The sequence below is a fragment of the Anser anser genome, assembly GCF_964211835.1.
Source record: "Anser anser genome assembly, chromosome: 15".
In the NCBI taxonomy this organism is placed as follows: domain Eukaryota; kingdom Metazoa; phylum Chordata; class Aves; order Anseriformes; family Anatidae; genus Anser; species Anser anser.
In genome coordinates this window covers 473,010-493,640 of record NC_139736.1, presented here as the reverse complement: position 1 = coordinate 493,640, position 20,631 = coordinate 473,010, and the positions used below count along the sequence as shown (strand labels likewise).

Sequence of the window (20,631 nt, the reverse complement as noted above, 5' to 3'; positions counted from 1 at the left end):
GAATGCTGGAGCTCAACAGGGATTTCCACAGCAGTACAGCACCCTTCTTTCACATCTGTGATTCCTTCCCACACATGGATGATGCAGGAGGATACAGGAGGAGAGACTGATCCCACCCCACCTTCAGCCACGTCCCAGGCAGCTACTGCATGAGCTCTGCTCTTTCTTGCCAGCACATTCCTCACTACCATCCCCTTGCCAGGAACTAGTCTCCCTTCTCTTCTGCATTGCATTTCTTGGAAGCAGGCACACAAGAAGAATATTGTCTCTGGCTTTCTCTTTTATTTGAGGCATGTATTTAAAACGATGCTTTTGTTCCAAATGAATGAGTTGATTCATTCAGAAGTGCAGTTTCTGTTTTTGAATCAGCAGAGCTGTTTATGCTCATGGTGTCCATAAAACTGTTATTTTAGTCCTGACACTGATGCTTATGAATAAAATTTAGATCTCATTCAGAAGTACATTAGCTGTAGCTATTTGGCTTCTTGTTAACACATTAATTTTTATTGAGAAGACTACGCTGCCAAGCAGTTCCTTCTCCATCTTACAGCAAACTAAGTACCTCAAAGTACAGACTTCAACACGACAAAATTACAGCACGTGCCTCCCTCTCTGGTACCCACTGAATCTACAGATTCAGTTTGCGGCTGCTTTTGCTCTGCTGCCGGATCACGATGGGAACTTCCCAGTTATGCTGCGTTAACAGGAGAGGCTGGAGCAGATGCGCCATTGATCAGGAAGAGGCTTTCAAGGGCCCGCTCAAGCCGTCAGTAAGCTGGCACAGCTCTACGTACCCAGGAGGGACCGGATGCTGGCGTGCTGGAGCCAATTAGCTATCCCATGTATTTATTGCACTTTTTTGCTTGAAGCAAGCTGTTAAATGTCAAAAATACTTTAGCATTTTAGCAGAAAGATAATTTTTAATAGATTCCACCTACAAAAAGGAGCTGACTGGCAGAATATTAAACCCAGGAAGATTTATTTTTAATCCGTGCCTCCAAACAGCTTGAGATAACCATTTCTGCATTGCTCCTGGCTGATTAATACTGCTGTCCCTCGCCTGTCCTCCTCACTTGGTTCTGTGGCAGCTGTGGCCTCTCACATCCTATTAACCTTGTCTGCAGAAGGGACACCTGGCCAAACCAAAGAATTAGCTCTTGTAATTAAGAATGTAAACACCACACACTGCCTGCTAATGTCCACGTGTCTTGTCCCTGCCTTCTCCTGGTGCTTGTTAGGGTAGGCTACCTCCAGCTGGGTTTTTTCCCAGCATCACCTTTCCACACACGAGCTTCCAATAGTTTTTAAATAGACAGACTTATCAAACAAACAAACAAACACAAATAAGTGGGGGTTTGGTTCTTCAAAGGTTGGGATCGGTATTTTGTGAGAGCTGGCTGCCCCTAGCTGTTCTTCAGGAAAGGGTGCCATCAGTTAGTGGCATTTGCTGGGACAGTGTGGTAATCTCGTACTCTTAGAGGAGACAGTTAAAGTATGTGACTTGTCTGATCTAGAACAGCAATACTTTTATCGATAATGCCAGGGTTTATGACCTGGATCTGTAGCCTGACAGCACAGCACAAGGCTGGTGGGCCAAGTGTTTCCACAGTGAAGTCAGCTACGGTGGCACAGAGATGTGCTCGTGGTACCTCTGCCTCTGATTCTTAGTTTTACTCTTAGTTAAGTAGTATTAGTCTGTTCTCGGTATCAGCAGTAACTTCCTGGTGCTGGGTAGAAGAATTAAGTCACTATTCATAATACAATAGCTTCTGAAAATTAAGGTGACTTTATTTTTTTTCCTCAATAATATAATGAGTTATTTTGAGTGATGCCAGATTTAATGGCTAAATCAATATGTGTGTTTAGTGTTAGGCTTTATTTTAGCACTAAGTGACACGAGATAAGCAGACTTAGAGTGTTAATTGGCTTGTGTTTAGCATTTACACTAATCAGAGTGTGCAGTGCTGCCCAGGGCTCTTCAGCACTAGTAATTCTGTTTACCCAAACTAGGAGTTGTTTACTCTATTGACTGGAGTGGAATCAGTCTGTTTTTTCACCTACTTGAATGTTACACTGCATGTGTTAATTCAAGAGAGAATCCTGGCTAAACCTGAGCTGTGCTGCACGTGGTGTGTATGGGGAAGAAATGGCTAAACAAACGCTGAAGAAAACAAAACATTAACATGTACCTGAACTGACAAAGCACGTATGTGAGGACTTCAGCATTGCAAGTAAACGGTATTTATTTTCTCTTCATGGCTGGCATATTTTTCTGCCTTCATTTCAAAGGCATGCAAAAGGTAAGATGAGCCTGGGCTCCCCTTTCTAACTCACTGCCTCCTACAATTAAGACAGAGCTTCCCATCATCCTGTTTACCAGGTGAACCCACAGATGCAGTCAGCTTCCCATCACCAGGGTCAGAGCACTCTGTTTTCATGAACCAGAAACAGGAGCTGGGCTTTATCAGGTAACACTCAGAGCCCAGCTCTGCTATGCTGCCCCAGGAGGGCTCCTGCAGCTCAGAGGGTCTCTCTCAGGCACGGGTTGGCTGGCTGCAGGTTCGTGTGATGTAGCAGAAGGTGTTTCTGTGGCTGTTGCGGAGCCGCCTGGCCCAGGGTTGTGTCTGCCTTGTGAGGCTGAGAGCAGATGCTGGGGAAGAGCCCACTGGAGCATCCCGGGAGCACAGCCGTGGCCAGCCTGTGTGCACGTGGCCTGGCTGCTGTCGCAGGCTGTCTGGAGAGGGGCAGCCTTACCACCGTTTTGTTCCTGTCACCTGGCTCTTTTTTAGTGCAATTGCTTTTGGATCATTTAATTTTTATCTAAACATTTGCTTCCCAGCTGAGGTCTTGGACAGCACAGCTCTGGCTTCCTGGAGCAGTGCTAAGCCCCTGAAAAAGAGCTATCTCTTGGAAATGCTGACAACCCTGACCACAGCTGGAAGCTGCCTCCTGAGCCCTTCCCAGGGTCCTTCCTTGCTGCAGACCCAGCGTGCCTCTGTTTCTAAATACCTCGCAGCAGGGTGGGTGTGATTTATAGACAGCGGTGGCATGTGCAGGACCTGCAGCGCTCTTCTCCCAGCAAAGATGCTTTTTACAAGGAAGGTCAGATGCACCACAGACGATTCATTCTCCTTGTTGCTCTAAGCTGTGCTGAGAGGCAGAACAAGATGAAATCGCTTTTATTTTGCAAAGTGCTATTTTATTGATTTCTGCCAAACGAGCTCTAACTTGGTTGCAGTGCCCCTCCAGTGCCGGTCGCCCGGGAGGGTCGGTGCACGCCTGCGCGGTGGCAGGGCAGGAGGAGGGAAAGCCCGGAGACACCGTTATCTCGAGCTGCAGCAGCGTTTTGACAGTTCTCGAGATGGACATTAAATCGCTTCTGCGAGGGAGAGTGAAGGGATGTCACTCAGGCTCAGGGAAGCTCTGCTGTACCAATTACACTGACTGTGTGATCCGAGTCAGAATGAGAATCATAAATCTTGATTATTCTCTGTCTCAACTGATTTGAACCAAATGCCTTGGACAGGGATATAGTTCACATCTCGCTGAAAACTGCAAAAAACTGATTAAATGTACAAACTGATATAAATAGCACTCTATCTGCGTTAATGCCCAAACTGTCACTGCTTGGGGAGAAGATACTGTGTGGACTGGGCTTTCTGTCCTGGCCTAGAACGGCTTCCTGGGTATTTTTGGAGGCAGCTTTCTCCCTACTTCCATTTATTTTGGTACTTTGTTCCTGCAATGCTGGCTGTTATTATGATGCTGTCAATTACAGATGGCATCTCTGATTCTGATTGCACTTTGCTTACAATTAAGCATCCTATAGAAAAATGGAAATGCTGGGTCATTAACATAAAGTAATAATAAGGTAAACCATTCAATTATGTAGGAAAAAAACATTTTGAATAATAAGGATATTGTATGCCTAAAAGACATTCAGATGCCAGTGTATTACCATTTTTGCATACATAATAAATGAACTTAAACCCCAAAATAATCAACACAAGCAAATAATAAATAGCTGTGCACTCAGCCACAGCCTGGCTGGTGTTGTTTTCTCCTGGGTCAGAAGAGCAGCTCCTGGACGGGAACAGAGAAGTCCCAGGTCTGTGCAGTCTTTGGCAGCCCTTCTGAGGAAGGCTCAGTCCCCACGGGCTCTCCCCTTGCTGCCCGGGGGGATGCGCGGCACCTGGTGCCCAGAGGGACGGGGCACTGGTGCTCCTCGCCGCACAGTGTGGTCGGGCTGGGGGTGGCAGGGCTCTGGATGTGGTGAGTGTTTGCATTGCGGAGCTGTGCAGATTAACGAGTGGAACGTGTTTGTTTTGGAGCAGGGGAGAGGTTAATGCCAAAGGGAAGGTCTGGCCACTCAGTGTTGAAGTGGAAGGGTCTGGGACTGGCTCTGTTTCTTCCAGTGTCTGCTGTCACCTGGGTCGCCCCACTGCAAGAGCCCGTCGTCCTCTCGAACCAACCAGTGCGTTCAGCACCAGTAGGTCTGCACTGACCAATCTTGTCTAAAACTAGAAATAAAACAAGTAATTGCACGGACTTAGATGCTTCTGCCTGCCTGCCTTTGAACAGCCAGATGCTCCTATGACAGCATTTACCAGCTTTTTTGTGTCAAAACCTTTCTGTATCAGTGGAGTGGGAGTCCTTGTTACCACGTGTCTCATCAGCAATGCAAGAGCTCAGAAGCAGGATGTATACAATTACTTTTGTTATTCAACCTCTTCTGCAGATATCGCTCCTATGTTGTCCTTACATAACAATTCCCATCCTTTTAGTTGTTGATGACTCTCCTATTACTCTGGCACCGTGTTAGGATAACATCCAGATACATCTGAAGAGAGGAATTTATTTACTGCTTTTTTATTTTTTTTTTTTCCTGAAAAGCTTTTAGCATGATATAGCAGCAGTGCTTGCACTTACGCAGCCATTATTTTCAGGATTTTTTTTCCTGTTAGAAGTAAATTTTCTGGAAGATGAAACAGGACTCCTCATAGTGTGTAAATTCATATTTGCTACATCTTAATGTTCTACTTCCATGATCTTTCTTCTCAGGAAAGGCCCATCTCAGGGAAACAGGAACGGTCTAAATAACTCAGTTGAGTTGCATCAATATTCAGAGTGGCTTGGACTGTGCCTATAGCTCACTTCCTCAGCCGTGTGGTTTTCTTTTTATTTATTTTTTTAACCATATCAAACAGGCTTTTTCAGGAACTGTAGTCTGCACAAAGCATCTGAAACTCTTCTCCAAGTGTGAAACTTCATCACGCAGATGCCTCTGTTGACATTGCTGCACAGAGTCCTCAAGGCAGGCATGCTTTCTTCCCTGTTTGGCTGCTTTCCTTCCCAGCTATATGGTTTACATCAAGTCACGGACATCCAGGCCTTTTCCCTTCTTCACGTGACAATGGATGAGGTAGCATGTAAGGGACTTGTATCCTTACACTGGAGGGACTGACAGAGAAAGCACCGAGCCAGACTCAGAACAGCAGACTGCCTTGACTTGAAATTCCGCAGTCAAGAGTTGCAGCACTCGCCACTCCTGTCCGTGAGTGCATGTTCATAGCACATGTGCTAGAGAAGGCATTCAGGCTGGTGCTTCTTTGCTATGGCTGTGACGTATACAGAGATTAAATCTGTTAGACAACACTGGGATATTCCCAGCAAATAGCATTACAGCACATCTGTAGAGAACAGTAGTGAGATTAAGGCAAAACAATTTTGACTGCAGTGGAGTTCAAAATACGTGTTTCAGGGCTTTTTCACTACCTGTTTCATGCCTGGGTGATGACCAAGAGTAAGTCAAACATTAAAACTGGAGAGATCAGGCCAAGTTCATCCTTGGTAAAACAATGTCGTGCTGAACATGCGTCTTCATCCACAGAGCTGAGGTTGCTTTGCAGAGTCAAAGCTGGGTGATGCTGAGGGCTGTGGTTCTGCGAGTCACCTGCCAGGAGCTTACAGGGTTTCAGTGACTTGGCACAGGTGAGCTGCTGGTCCAGGCCAGGCGGCTCCTGGAGTCAGCAGTCCCCTAGGCTTTTGCCATGGCTGCTGGCAAGGAGGTCAGTAGCTAAGGGCACTCTCCATTGGGAAGGCAATGAAATCATGGCGACGCTATCTGAAACTTTCTAATTTCTGTGTGAGCTGTGCTGTCAGATGGGCAAGGGATTTCAGCACAAGGCAACAGACATATTCCCAAGGAGACCCACTTGAGGAAAGAACATAAGAAAGCAAGATTTAGCATTAAGATCATAATTTCAGATTACATTGTGCTCACATCAACAATCTATATACATGAGAGCCTTTGGGGAACACAAGGCAGTAATAGCTATCCAAGCCAGCCTGAACAATGAGGGTTATTTTTAATTGCAACTGAATGGATCTAACCTTGTGATGTCTGTTCACAAAGCGTTGCTGGATTAATATGGGTTCCATGGTTGCTTCTGCTAAAAGACTTTAATGGATCAGCTTAGTTCTCTGCTCCGTGATTATAGCATTCTTACCCGCCTATCATGCATGAGCCAGATGGTCCCAGTGAAATCAGAGTATATTTATATTTTTGTCTGCTACTCAGCCAGCTGCCCACTGATTTTGTTGCATAGTGGTAGGAGGAGAGGAGCCTTCCTGGGTGAAGTTCACACACCTCTTCCCATAGCCGTGATGTCTCCCTCTGCTTCCTGAAGCGTATCGGAGGAAACAGGAGAGCCTTCTTTCCCAGGGCTGCCTGGAAGGATTGTCTGCCCGCCTGGAGGGCAGCCACGCTCTCTGCGGCAGAAGCAAAATGCTGTCTCCTGGCATGGATTCAGTCGCTTCCCAGTGTGCACAGGGATATCTTCGGTTCTATCGGTGATGAGAGCCATTAAGAAGGTACAAGTACTAAAGAGATCCTGAACGATGCCTATAAAACCTCTGAATCCCTGACAGAATCAATAGTGGACTCTCAGGAGTAACTTCTTATCCAGGCCAACTCAAGCACATGCCAATGAGCTGTTAAAGATTTTGCATTTTGTGGAGACACAGAATCTGTTTCTTTGCAATTGTTGGACTCTAACTGGGCTAGATGGTGAACAATCGCATTAGAAACAGACTGTGCTCCCAAGGCATCTTCCCCGCTTCTGGGAGCGTGGCTGGGATGATGCTGGCAGCACCCTTCCTCCAGGCGCCTGCCCTGCCCGCCCCGTCCCTTGAGGGCAGTCGGTTGTGCTGAGGCATGGCCCCTGCTGGGGGGCAGGGGGTGCTGTGCCTGGCCCCCTGGGGTGCGGGTCCCGGTGGCACCTGGGGGCTGCTCCCCGGCCGGGAGGCAGGAGCTGCGGTGCCCTGCTGGGGCCGAGCAGCGATCTCGGGCCAGGCCCGGGCCCCTGTATCCCGCTGTTTGTGTTTGCTTCCTTTTTGATAACTTCGCTATTGACACAATTTCAGATTTGGCATTTCAGTTACCGTAGCAACTCGATACTTCCATTCTCTGATCAGATCAGCTTGCAGTTAGTCAACACGGTGCTAGCACCTCCGTCGTTATGGCAACACGAGCCCGCTCTGCATCGCTCTGCTGGCACCCGAGGGAGCGGAGCGCGGCCGGACCGACAGGCAGCCCCCGGGGCTGCTCACTTGCCTGGCCGCGGCTGAAGCCAGAGGTGCCACCGCTCTGCTGCACGCCCTGGGCTCCTGAAGAGCCCAGGAGACGTTGGGGAGAAGCTTGGCGGGGAAGGTGGCTGGCACGGAGCAAGTGTCCTTGCACTTGGAAGTGCAAGGAAGTCTGCTTGTGTGCTCTCAGACTGCCACTCCTGAGAACATTTTGCACAGGCACCAAATGGCTTGACAAACTTTGGGACAAACAAAATCTTCTTGTCTTGGAAAGGGAAAAAACCAGTCCCAGGCATCCCTTGATTTATGGGCATTAAATCCTGCAAGAGGGCAGAGCAGCCAGCCATGGGGACGGGGGATTCTCCCCCTCCAGCCACAGCCAGGCAGGGTCACACCAGCTTCCAAGCTGTGAAGCTGCTCCAGTGAGTCTCCCGGGGGCATTTTGTTTCCCTTTAGCTCCAGTCTGAACTGGCACACGCTTTTCTGAAAGTGCCTTGCAATTTGTTTGATGTTTTTTTATTAAAACACATGTGCAAGCCATCTGAATTAGAGCAGTATGAATCTATTAGGCAGCGACAGATGCAAGTTTTGTGTCTCTTATTAGAAGGGATTGGATTCTGAGGTTTAGTGATGTGCAAAGGATTGGACTTTGGAGAGATTAAAATTATTTTCAGTGTTAAGCACAGTATTTCTAAGCTAATGCACTCAGTCTTGAATATAGATTCGCAGACCAAAAAGATTATAAAACATTAAACCTATGTAAATTCAGCTGTAAATTTATGTTTGAACAAATTCAACACGAGATTTGACTTGGGGGCTTACAGCAAATAGGTTCTGCTTTTAATGCGTATAGCAGCCTTCGGTTGCAATGCTGTTCTCCCCTTGAAAGTCCCACGCCTGCTGAATTACTGGCAGGTCACAGTTGACAGCTCAACCAATTATACCAGAATGTGTTAATAATAAAATGGAAAATGACTTCATGTTTGTCTTTTCTGAAGACAAAAGCAGATGTTTGCTCCACACTGAGGAGCTGCAGAGAGACGAGCTCCATGTGCAGGTGTCACTGTTGCAGCCCATGGCCATTGCCTCATTCAGATAGCAATTGTGCAGATCGATGTCCTTCTCAGTGGTCCTCTGAGCCCTGGGAGTTGCTGTGAACTTTTTTCTCTTGTTGGAAACGTGAAAATACGGTTAACAAAGACTCCTTTTGAGTGGGATTGCAGGAAACCTGCAACATCGTGAACAAGCTGCCTACACAGAGATAAATGACAGCTGTGACTGAAGGAATAAACAAGATAATCTGGATTTAAATAAACCACAAGGGGATTTTGGCAACATGCAAATTCACAAATTTATAAAATGTATCCTTTGAAAATAAAGAGCTTGTCTGAAGCCAGCAGTTAAGAACAATTACTACAGCACGTTTTTCCAATGAGGGCTGAGAGCTGGCCTTTGCCACCAACCAGAGGGGAGAGGGAAGCAAGGGTTCTTACTGCCCATCACTGCACAGCAGTTGAAGGGCATTTTTATGCACAGAGCAAACAACTGGCAGAGGTGATGGCAGAGTCCCCTTCCTGACTGCAGAGCTACAGGAGCGCTCAGGGTGGTGGGGGGGACACAGAGCAGCCTTGCCCTCCCTTAGTATCCTGGCCACAGCACTGGGGAATGAACGTGAGAGGAGAGAAATATCAAAATCCCAAGCAAGCACCCAATAATACATATTTGATCATCTGCAGGGAGGACCAGGTAATTCCTGGATCCAAGCCCAGGAATGGTAATAAAAGTTTCATCTTGACATTGCGCATCCCCGAGATGCTGCTACCTACAGGCATGAGGAAGGGATGGATGCTCCCCCCCGTACCTGAGCGAAGGCTTCGTTGCTGCTGGATGGCGGTAGAGCACCTTCCGGAGGGAAGCGGCTCGTCGTCGTTGCCCAGCTTCTTCAGGCAGGTAACAGTGGAGGTGGAAAAGGGCCAGGGCGGTGAGCAGAGACCAGTGGCAGAGCTGAGAGCAGACGCATCCCCTCGCAGTGCCGTGTCCCTTAGGCTGCTCTGCCTCGGTGTGCCAGGTGTGGTCAGCAGCTGCCTCTTCATTAACTGGCCGGGCATTGAAAGTAAAAGAAACAGTGTAAGAAGAGCCAAAGACCACTCAAGAGGCTGTACAGTCCTTTCCAGGAGCAAAGCATTGCAAAGAGCTCTGCAGCAGCAGCCGAGGAGAGCAATCCAGGGCGCCGCGTGCTGCCCAAGCGAGCGGTTGGTCGCCGTTCTGTTCGTGTGCACAGTTAGGGCAGAGCTCGTGGCAGCAGCTCTGTGAAGGTTATCTGCTCTGAGGACCCGCTGCGGTGCCAGGGGCTCAGCGGCTCGACATTGAACAGCCCTGTTGTTTTCACTAACGCCTGCCAGACGGTGCCATGCCATGTTCTCTGCTGCACCCCTGCCAGCAGCTCTCACATGCAGCAGGATGTGTGTGGGATGCGTTGGCTCCTCGGGCTGACATGCTCCAGCTCCTTCACAGCTGCATTTGCACCGTGGGGTGCCCAGCAAGGCAGCTAGTATGCCTGCCCAGGAAAGGCAGCACCTAGGAAATAACTCTGAAAGGGGGCAGAGGTCAGGAAAAAGCATTTCTGCATGTGAGTCCCGAAGCTGCAGTAGTACTGGTGCTCTGCAGGGCCTGGAGTCTCAGGGAAGGATGCTTCTCACTGCACACTGCAGTTTCCTATGTTATCCTTAAAACTGTATGGCAAAAGCTGAATCTGCTTTTCTTCCTCTTTTCCTTGATCGCTACTACCCTGCTGTCTCGCCTTAGTACCAACCTATCTATCCATTTGTCTTTATTGTGCACAGAATTAAACACAGACCTTAAATGCGACAACACTTTCAGATTATTAGCTCTGCAATTTCTTGGCTGCTGTTTATTGTGATAACATCATCTGAAGGGGCTGTTGTAATTAATAGTTTGTATGTGGTTCTTTCAGAACCCCCTGGTGTGTTGGTTTTATACTTGAACATCAGCCACTATAACTTGCTTCCAGTATACTGTCTGAAACATCCCCACTGCAAAGAAAAAGCTTAGAGGCCTTTTTTTTTTTTTTGGTGTGTGTGCGTGTTGCAACAGCTTATTGAAACCATAATTTAAAACAAAAGCTAAGTAAGTATAATATTAAAGTCTCCCCCTTGACCCCAGAACAGAGGGGAGCAAAATCCTTGTTTACAGAGCTGCCTATGAAGGAGCTATTGCCACTGCACCTCAGTGCCTGGAAGGAGAGGGAAACTCCACTCCTGGCTGACTCCCAGCCCTGCCAGCCGTTGGGATGCACAGGAGTGAGCGTGGGTGAAGGACGGCAGCAGTACTTCCTCTGAATTCAGATTAATTTTCATTTCTTTTAAAGCGATGTCATCTAAGAACCCACAAATCACAGTCACAATCCATAATACAAAGCAATCAAAAGCTTGTGCAGGGACTAAGTCCCTAATGCCTTACCCCATAGCCTAGATGCCTTGCTCAAGGCTAAATGTCCCAGGGGCTGCAAATGCTCATGGTGTTGGAGCAAATGCAGTGCAGCTGCTGTCAGCAGCCCCCTGCAGCCTGATGGTACAGCCAGAGCATCAACACAAGGTGCAGGGGCCCAGGCAGCCCTCATTTCTCTGAGCTTTCCCTTTCAGCATCCACAGGCATTTGCAGAACAGCATCTTGTCAGACAGGAGACGAGATACAAAGATATATGACTGTAAAACAACAGTCTAGTGGCTGTGGCCAGACCAATTCACGCTGCAGCGGAGGTGCCAAGTAGTTGTGAGCGATGCGAACCAGCCCCGGGAGCCCCCCAGGGGCTGTGTAGCCCCACAAGCTCCATGCTACAGAGCAGATGTGCTGGTGCTGTGCCCACCACCGGGGTGTGCAGGGCAGGTCTCTGCCCGTGCCGTGCAGAGGGTCAGACCAGACAATGGCAAGGGTCCCCAGGAGCCCTATTGCCTGTAGTCCAATAGAGCTTTTAGCTTCTCATAATCGCCACATTTTGACATTTGACAGCCTGCTGCTTGCTGCCAGGGTGTCTGACTCAGAGGAGCATACACCAGCCAATTTTGCCTGGGCTGGTCCCTCCTTATGCTCAGACAATTGCATAGGAAAACAGCTTATCCTGTCCAAGAAAGCATAAACAAGTGTGCAGTGCTGCTGCGCGGGTGTCAAGGTAATTGAACACCATGGGGTAATGGTGTTTTCTGCTCGCCTGGCAGTCCATCACCATTTGCAAGGTAAGAGGACTTTTGCACACTGCTACTTCTCCGATTACTGACTGGTGTCAAAGCCGGGGGACCCGGCAGGAAACCTCCCAGCCGTCACCCAGGCCGCGGTGCTGCTGTCCCCAGGGGCTGACAGTTCAGCTGCCCCCCGATCGCCTGAGGTGCTCCGTGTGTAGCACAGGCCAGCAAGCAGCAGGGTGAAAAGTGGGCTGTAGTTAAATTGTCATCGCATCAGTTAAAAAGGAATTGTATAGAGATTGCTAGCTATAAATGATGATAAAATAACTATTTTGTAGAGCAAGGAACAGAAGAGTAACACATTGATTTTGGTAATTAATGGTTCAATAGAAATCTGTTCTGGGAACGCCCTGGGCGAAGTCACAGGGTTGGAAGAGCCTTTATTCCCTGGTTCCAGTTTCTCACTCCTCTGCCCTGTTTGCCAAGGCTGCTCACAGCTCCTGGCACAGCCACAGCCACCCAGTCCTGCATGGTTTGGCTGCCACAGCTCCTTGCAGACTCCTTGCAGGCCAGTTAGCCCACGCTGCGTCACCAAGAGGAGAACTGCCTCAGGGCTTCCTCCATTTGCCTCAGGAGCCCAAGGGCCAACAGGGACTGCCCTCAGCACTGTAGTGACATGAAGCTGTGCTGTGCAGTGCCGGAGAAAATGACCGCATTCACCTCTTCTCCTGACACCGGTGCTGCTGGTGTCAGAGACCTCGAGCAGGCCCAGCATGTGCCCTGCCTTTGGCCCTGTCTAGCAGCAACAGCGCGCGGACCGACAGGCACAGGTCACTGCTTCAGGAACAAGGGGTAAAGACGAGTGTTTGGAAATCTTTCTTATTTGGTCTAGCCTATTGACTGTGGTGGTATCCAGAACTTCTTGTTGCCTTCATCAGTTCAACTACTGAATTACCAGTGCTTCTATTTTCAGCAACAGATAAGAAATATTTAAGTAGCCAAAGCAAACATTTGCCTTATCTTACAATCCAAGAAAACTACACGGAAGGATAAAAATGAAATATCTATGTCATTACCAGTGCAGCCGGCAGTTTCACACCTGCGTGAGCATTTCCTCTTCTCTGAGGATCAGGACTGGTGCAAAACTTGACATGAGGCCATGGTAAAGTGCAGGCACTTCAGACATCAGGGTGAACAACCTTGCTGCAGGATCTGCGCACCACAGGCATCGAGCAGCTCTGTGTTAGCTCAGCACTGCTCGCCCAACTCCCCCCATTAGACAGAAGCAGCCTGAATTCCTTGGGCACCGTGGGGCCTCCAGCAGCACCCTCGGATTAGAGAGCACAGAGCAGCTCCTCAGCCACCCGTGTAAGAGCAGGGCTGGGTCAGACATGGGCAGGAGCGCCGTGGCCACCGCCGCTCGCCACGCTGCGTCAGCTGGTGCCTCGCCGGGCATCGCTCGCTGGCAGCAGAGCAGCGCAGCAGAGGGTGGTAATGGCAGAAAGAAACGAGGTCCCTGCAGCTGAGTGCCTTTGGGGGAAAGTCCTGACCTGCAGGGCGACTCTGGTAATAGGGAAATGGAGCCATTGCTCACAAGCGCTTGCTGGCCTGCTCTTCAGTGCTGTTTCCCTGAGCAGGTTTTAAGATGGCCCAGCTTGCCGTGTCAGCCGCTGGCTCAGGCTCGGGCTCGGGCCCCACTGGCGTGCACAGCGACGCTGCTGAGCATGGGCGCCCCGTGAGCACGGCCTTCGTCCTCGCAGGAGGCGGATCGCTGCCTCCGCAGCCGGGCCCAGTGAGAGCGGCCGCATGGAGCAGTGCTGCCCGTGGCTTCAGCTCTGCAGGCGGGCACCCTGTTTGTGCAGCAGTCGGCCCCTGACCATGCTGTGGGCCTTGGTGTGATGCGCACAGCTGTAAAAGATGCTCCCTTCCTACAGGGCTGTTAAATCTGGGTGCTGGATCCCCCACAGGAAAGCCACTCTGTAATTCTGCAGCATCTACAGTCCCCTGCCGCTTGCTTCCCTCTTAATCTGTTCAGGCTTTTCTTAAAGGAAAAATACCTCAAGATGCATTGTTCTTGGCTAATCCCTGCTCCTAGCAATCTGCTGCTCCTCAGGCAAGGCAGGGGCGAAGCACAGAACCCCTCTGGGCAGGTTGGCAGCAGTCAGGGCTGCAGAAACAGGCAGCTATGCGCCGGGCACAGCGGCAGAGGGGACGAGCTGCTGGCAGCCCCGGAACCTCCCCCTCCTGTCCTGTCAGCAGACTCCCACTGCCTCCTGCAGCGCCTCGCAAAACAAGCCCAGTTGGATGGATTACACTGGCAGTAAATACACAAATAATGGAGGGGTTTGAAGCAACCAAATACAAGGCACAGTGACAGGCAAATCTAGCTGGGCCTTGTCTGACAGGCACTTCTGCTTGCAGACTTCAGCTGTGTAATTCCATGAAATGACTGCTTCCGAGTGCTCTGCTGTTTGACGTCAGCATTGCTGCGGTCGCTGGTGCCCAAGATGCTCTCACAGAACCATTTCCAGCCATTCACTTTGTTTCCTCAGCATATGTTTGAACTAAAAATAGTGAGAATGCGAAGGGATAATCCTGCAAGACCCGGAGCACCTCCCTCCGTTCCGCTGCCGCAGACCCCGCTGCATGCCGGAGGCGCTGCAGGGTCACGCAGCCCACGGCAGGAGCAGGCTGCATCCCCCCATCCTGCTGCATCTCCGGCCCAACAGCCCCACAAGGCACCGGGCATGCAGGACAAATTAGCAAGCAACAGGTTAAACAAACTATACTTGTGTGGGTGTGCATATGCACAAGTATTTGAAAAGCTTTAGATAAAAATATTGTTAGAACGCGCTTAAAAAGCAGTCAATACTGTGCCTGTAAAGCCTTTAAACACACACACTGCGGTATCGAACACTTGCACAGCGCAGCAAGCGCTCCCAGACATGGGTGTACGTGCGGGTGCTGCGGCTGCCGCCCCATAGCCTGGCGCTTTACCCAAGCCCCATGCGCTCGGTGCAGAGGGCGGCCGTGCCGCGATCTGCAGGGTGCTGTGCCAGGCTGCCGTGTGGGATGGGGCTTGGCCACCGGGAGCCCCCGCTGCTCGCTGCTGCCGCACACGCCGTGGGCCGCCCTCACTGCCGCTCTGCCCACCAGCCTCGTTGGCACCCGGCAGCTCATGAGGCTCAAAAGAGGCTATAGTGCACTTGGAGGGGACGTCTTTTAATACCTTCCGGCTTGCTATGATAATCTTCAACTGGGGGCAGCTGGGACAAGCATTTACCTCGTCATTTTCTTAGATATAAGTGCTATCTTGCTGGATTTTCATTTTACAATATGGTAATATGCTATCCAGGAAAGTCTTGCTACATGCTAATTTATCCAGTAGGCAAATTCCTTTTGGCTAATAAAAGTGCTTGCACAGGAAGCTCAAAACCCAGCAGCAATTAATTATTGACAGAGCATGTGAATTAGAGATAAAAGAAAAGTCATTCTTTCTCACACACAAGATAGTAAATAAATTTAATTATTGTACTAGAAGCAGGGGATCTTATTCTGTATTAAGTTTTATTAGCTGAGACATTTAAAAGCATGTCATCATAACAAAAAGGTCTTGTGTAATCCTAACTGCACCACTCCGGTACAAGGCTCTGAAGTGAATAGACTTAATTGAGCAAATGGAAGCAGATGGCTTGCTGAACAGACAGGTATTGTACAGGTTTATTGTCAATTAACTTTTGTCTACATTCGCCTATGGCGAATTGACTGTATAATGTGTTACCAAGGCTAATTTAACACTTCAGGTGCCCACCATGTCCGGGGGCTGAGGAGAAACAAAACCACACGTGCTTTGGTCCCTGGAGCCTGCAGCGTCCCTCCTCCTGGATGTCCTGCCGATACCTGCACAGGGCAGCAGGGGACCCCAGGTGTCTGCCCGTGCCCGGCCGCTGCTTAACCACTCCTCCCTCTGCTTCTGTGCAGGAACGTGATGCCCAAGACCCTGGATGGGCAGATCACCATGGAGAAGACCCCCAGCTATTTCGTGACCAACGAGGCCCCCAGGCGCATTCACTCCATGGCCAAGGACACGAAGCTGATCGTGGTGGTGAGGAACCCGGTCACCCGCGCCATCTCGGACTACACGCAGACACTCTCCAAAAAGCCAGAGATCCCCACCTTTGAGGTGCTGGCCTTCAAGAACCGGACCCTGGGGCTGATTGACGCCTCCTGGAGTGCCATCCGCATTGGCATCTACGCCCTGCACCTGGAGAACTGGCTCCAGTACTTTCCTCTGTCCCAGATCCTTTTTGTCAGTGGTGAGAGGCTCATCACTGACCCAGCTGGGGAGATGGCCAAGGTCCAGGATTTTTTAGGCCTCAAGAGAATTGTGACAGAGAAACACTTTTATTTTAATAAAACCAAGGGGTTCCCCTGTCTAAAGAAGCCAGAGGACAGTAGTGCTCCCCGGTGCTTGGGCAAGTCCAAGGGTCGAACTCACCCCAAAATAGACCCTGACGTCATCCACAGACTGCGGAAGTTTTACAAACCGTTCAATGTCATGTTTTACCAAATGACAGGCCAAGATTTCAAGTGGGAGCAGGAAGAAAGTGATAAGTAGAACCAAGAAATCAGGAAAAAAGCTCTTCTGTTTTGAGATGTGAATCATCATTAGAGACCCAAAACTCACACAGGGCTAAAGGCTCAGTCTCGTAAGCGCAAGAGTCTTGCGTGGTTAAGGTTGCAGCCAGAGGTGAACAGCATTTCCAGTTCTGAAACGTTAGTGACACATCACCTCCAGGTTGCATTTAGGCCTGGGCTCTCCCCTCCTGAGGGATCAGGGAGTGGGTGGGAGGAGGAGAAGGTGGAGGGAGCAAAGCTCCTTGAGGTGATGGGATGCTTCGTGTCCACGTTCTGCTGCTGGCGTGTTCCTCGCAGCCAGGCAGGCGGGACCAGCACGTCCTGCTGCCACTTGCTGAGCGTGAAGGTGACGTACAAAATCCAGCAGCAACAAGACAAACCAATAGATTCAATTTCTCCTGCCCTGGCTTAAAGTTTTGGTCAAGCAGCAGCATGAGATCTGGTAAATTCAGGACGTGCATTCACATGCACGCTGGTATTTGTGTGGGGAAGGAATAAAGCCAGTTATGCTGCAAAGGAACTATGTACAGAAACTTCATTTGCACCAGATGTTCCAATTACTTGTTGCACTAAAACTAGTATTTACCAAGTGCCACAAAATCCTGGGCCCGATTCTCCTCTCACTGACGGCTGTAACTCCACTGACAGAAGAGAATTGTTCTGGTTTATGGGGGTGCTCAGTAAGATCAGAATCGGGGCCTTCTCCCAGCCCCTGTCCTTCTCTGCCAAACCACATCCTGAGGCCATTCACAGAGCGCCTGCTGGCCGGGCTGTGGGCGCCGTGCGGTGTCCCGGCCAGCGGTTTGGTGCTCCCAGTGGGATCCCAGGCTGTCACTGCAGGCCACAGGTGTTGGGGACGGCTTTGTCATCACAGCACAGGTCTGGCCATCGGGGCCCAGGGACTGCGGTACTTTTGCACCTTGCACATCAGATCCCTGCTGCTTACAATGGGGTTTGCATAATCCTGAAGCAGCCTTCATCTCTACTTCAGAATCTGTTACAAAAAAGCAATTAATTCCCAGGGTGAGCACTGCTCTGCACAACATATGTGTGTTTTCTAATGGAAATGACCGAGTCATATGCTCAACCAAATTTGCAAGTCCTGGTAGAAACCATAAAATAAACCCGTATCACAATTGAATCCTCCAGCAACGTGATCCAAGCTGCATGCTGGGAACAGTGGAGAGCAAGACAACAGCACTTCGAAGCAGCCACTGTTTTCCATGTCCATTATTGAGAAAAATAAAACCGAGAGGGAACAAAAGAAAAACTGCAGAACTACCATTGTGGAAGTGTTCCCTTCGCACGGGTGATTACTAAGGCCACCCAAATGTTGCTGGCTACTCTCTTTTAACAAGTGGCCGTAGGACAAGCGTGGCTGTTGTGCGTCTCCCACTGCCTCAGAGATGCTGGGTCCCTGGCTGTTCGACAGCAGCAGAGATGCAGTATGAGGTTGCTTTAGGAGGACCAAGACTCAATTTTGATTAAGGTGGGAAGAAAACCCTATTGATCCAACTAACCAAATGAAATTATTGTTACATTAGGTAACGAGCTGAACCTGCTTTGGGTTTCACGCTCTGTCACGTGGTTCATTACACTATAAAGTGGTGCTGGTGCCTTGGACTGGGTGAAGAAAGAGTTGAATTCATTTTGAAAATTTACACCGTGGCCTGTTCTGGAGGGGCATCACAAAACTCCCTGCTAAATTGATATCAGTTCCTATCACCCCGATTAGATTTTAAAACAGCTCCTGACAGAACTTTTTTTTTTTTTATACAGATCCTCAAATTCCCAGGTTGTTACATGAAAATTGGAAGTATGTAATAGGAATAACTTTATGGTATTTCACATGATATTAAGATACCATATAATTTCCTAAGCGAAAGCTGCTGTAATACAATTTGCTGCAAGCTGACCGGTGAATTCAGCTGGAGGACTAGGGCTTCATTTTGAGGCCCAGCAGCCAGAAATTTCCTCTCTTCCTGCTGCGCTGCAGCCCTGAAGCCAGGGCGGGTTCAGGCTGATGGCGTGAGCGGAGTCTTTCGGCAGCTCTGGTGGCCCAGGGCCCAGCTGGGCTGGTGGTCCTTGCTGCTGCTGGAGGCTGCCATGGACCGTGGTCCCGCTCACGGCATCGGCTGTACAGGTTGGTGGCTGTTCGTAACTGCGGCTGCTAGTGGCTAATGGCACGGCACCGCGCATCTCCCCCGTGGCCAAAGCTTGGACTCTTCAGCCCCATCCGCAGCTTCATCTGGAGCAAGGTCTCTGAGTAAGGTCTTTCTGAGTTTGTGCGAGCCCCTGGGAACACTGAACCCAACCCACCAGGTTTCCTGCACATCCCGGCCCTTGCTCTGCTCTAGGCATTGTGCCGTGGCCCCGTGGCTCCGGGGCAGCTCAGACTGGCTTCTTCCAGGAACAGGCTTCTGACCCCTGATTGCCACCGAGCCGTCATCACACTTCTCATCATGCCTGTTCCTGGAGGGAAAGGAGATCTGAGAGTGTGTGTTTGCGTGAGAATTACGACCCAATGAAGCACCCAGTTAGGGAACTCAGCCGGCTTGTGGCTGGGCCAGCGAGGAGCTTCCATTTTGCACTCAGATGAAGGACAATCACCCCCATAACTTGGTGAGTTTTCCAGAGCTGCGAGAAGCCCCAGCCCAGGGCACAGCTGAGCTCTGCGTCCTTTCCCTGGCGCAGCGAGGGCTCACCAAGGGGAGTGGGGCAGGGAGCAGGTGGTGCTGCAATGAACCATGCCCCACCGTCCTGCCCCTGTTCTGGATCCTCATTCTTTTTGCCATATATGCAGAGGTTTATTTTTTTATATCGCTGCAATCTCAAGCTTGGGCAGAGATGCTAAGCAGCCAGGGGCAGCCCCGCTCCGTGCATGTGAGCAGCTGGAATTACAAGTGGCACAGGGAGGGCTCCTTGGGGTGTGGGGTTTTGTTCTGTTTTCTGAGACATAACCCCACCTGTGGCCCTTGTCTGCCACGTGAGGGGCTGTGTCTGCATTGCTAATGCAGCACTTTGACAGAGGAATTATTTTCTATCTGGCCAGAGAGTGGCCTGCCAAAAGAGAGAGTCAGGTTAATAATATTTTTTTTTTCAACTATTCAAATGTCAGCATTACAATACACAGGAAATTGAATTTTGTATTTGATTTCAATTAGCAAAGCATAAATTATATTTAATTTTATACGCAGACTGGGTGATTCATTGTTCTGGAAAAGCTGGTACTTTATGGTTCAGAGACTGAAAATGGAGAGTTAGTCTTTTCTGAAACCCCACTGCTGTGCTGTCACCTCCTCCCAAATACGTCTCTGTCTGTCTGTGTCATTCTGTACCTGAACAATATGAACATCTTGAACCGCACACTTGAACCCACAACTCTAAACAATAAAACGTTGTAGCAGCTGCATTTCTCTGCTCCGTCCCTCCTTGGCCCCGCAGCAGCACAAGCCCAGTGCGGGTGGCAGAGCCCAGGGGGATGCCAGCCATGACCCCCACCCCCAGGGATGTGGATCCCTGATGCCAAATGGGCCATGGGAAAGGCACCACGGAGCGCCAGGCTCAGGCCAGGCACGGTGCCAGCCACTGCTCTCTCACTGCCGCAGGAGACACCTGGGAGGGGAGATGGCCCCAAAGCGCGCTGCCTCAGCTAGGGACAGCAGGATGTGTCCGGGGAGGGTGGGAGGGGGCAGCCCTACTCGCTGGCCTCGCAGCTCGGGGTTCATTGCCAAGGTCACAAGGAACAAATGCCCCAGCAGTGCCTGGAAAGTGCTGCTCGCCACTGCTTAAGGATAAATCAGTTTATAATAAAGTCAGAGAGAGGGCTGGCTGCCAGGCAAATAAATTAGGAGGAAAATTTTTTTATCTTATTTTGTGTGCACAATTTCCTGTTAGCTTGCAAAAAGCTATTTGACAGCATGGTCTTATTGTGTCATCTGATAAAACCACTGAAAAACTTTTATCAACAAAATTAGGAAGTAGTGAACTATAAAATTGCTAATTATTTTCTAGTAAATTTACTTTTAAATAACTTTAGACACCAATTACAGGCACCATTAAGCACCATTAACACTGGGTATATTTACCAAACAACGATGGAATACTTATTATTCAAATCAAGATCATTTTGGTGCAGATTTTGATGGTTGGAAGGCAGTCCCATCTTACCAGATGTCTAAAAAGTCATCAGTAGATCAATTACACC

The 20,631-nt window shown here is 49.7% G+C and overlaps 1 protein-coding gene across 1 annotated transcript in view; it reads left to right on the top strand.

Moving 5' to 3' along the window:
- Window positions 1-20,080, top strand: part of HS3ST4 (heparan sulfate-glucosamine 3-sulfotransferase 4) — a 65,785-nt gene extending 45,705 nt beyond the window's left edge. Inside the window, exon 2 of the mRNA XM_083799552.1 lies at window positions 15,768-20,080. Coding sequence (XP_083655678.1) covers window positions 15,768-16,404 — 637 coding nt within the window. The 3' untranslated portion in view covers window positions 16,405-20,080. The remainder of the gene's footprint in view (window positions 1-15,767) is intronic.
- Window positions 20,081-20,631: the final 551 nt, after the last annotated feature.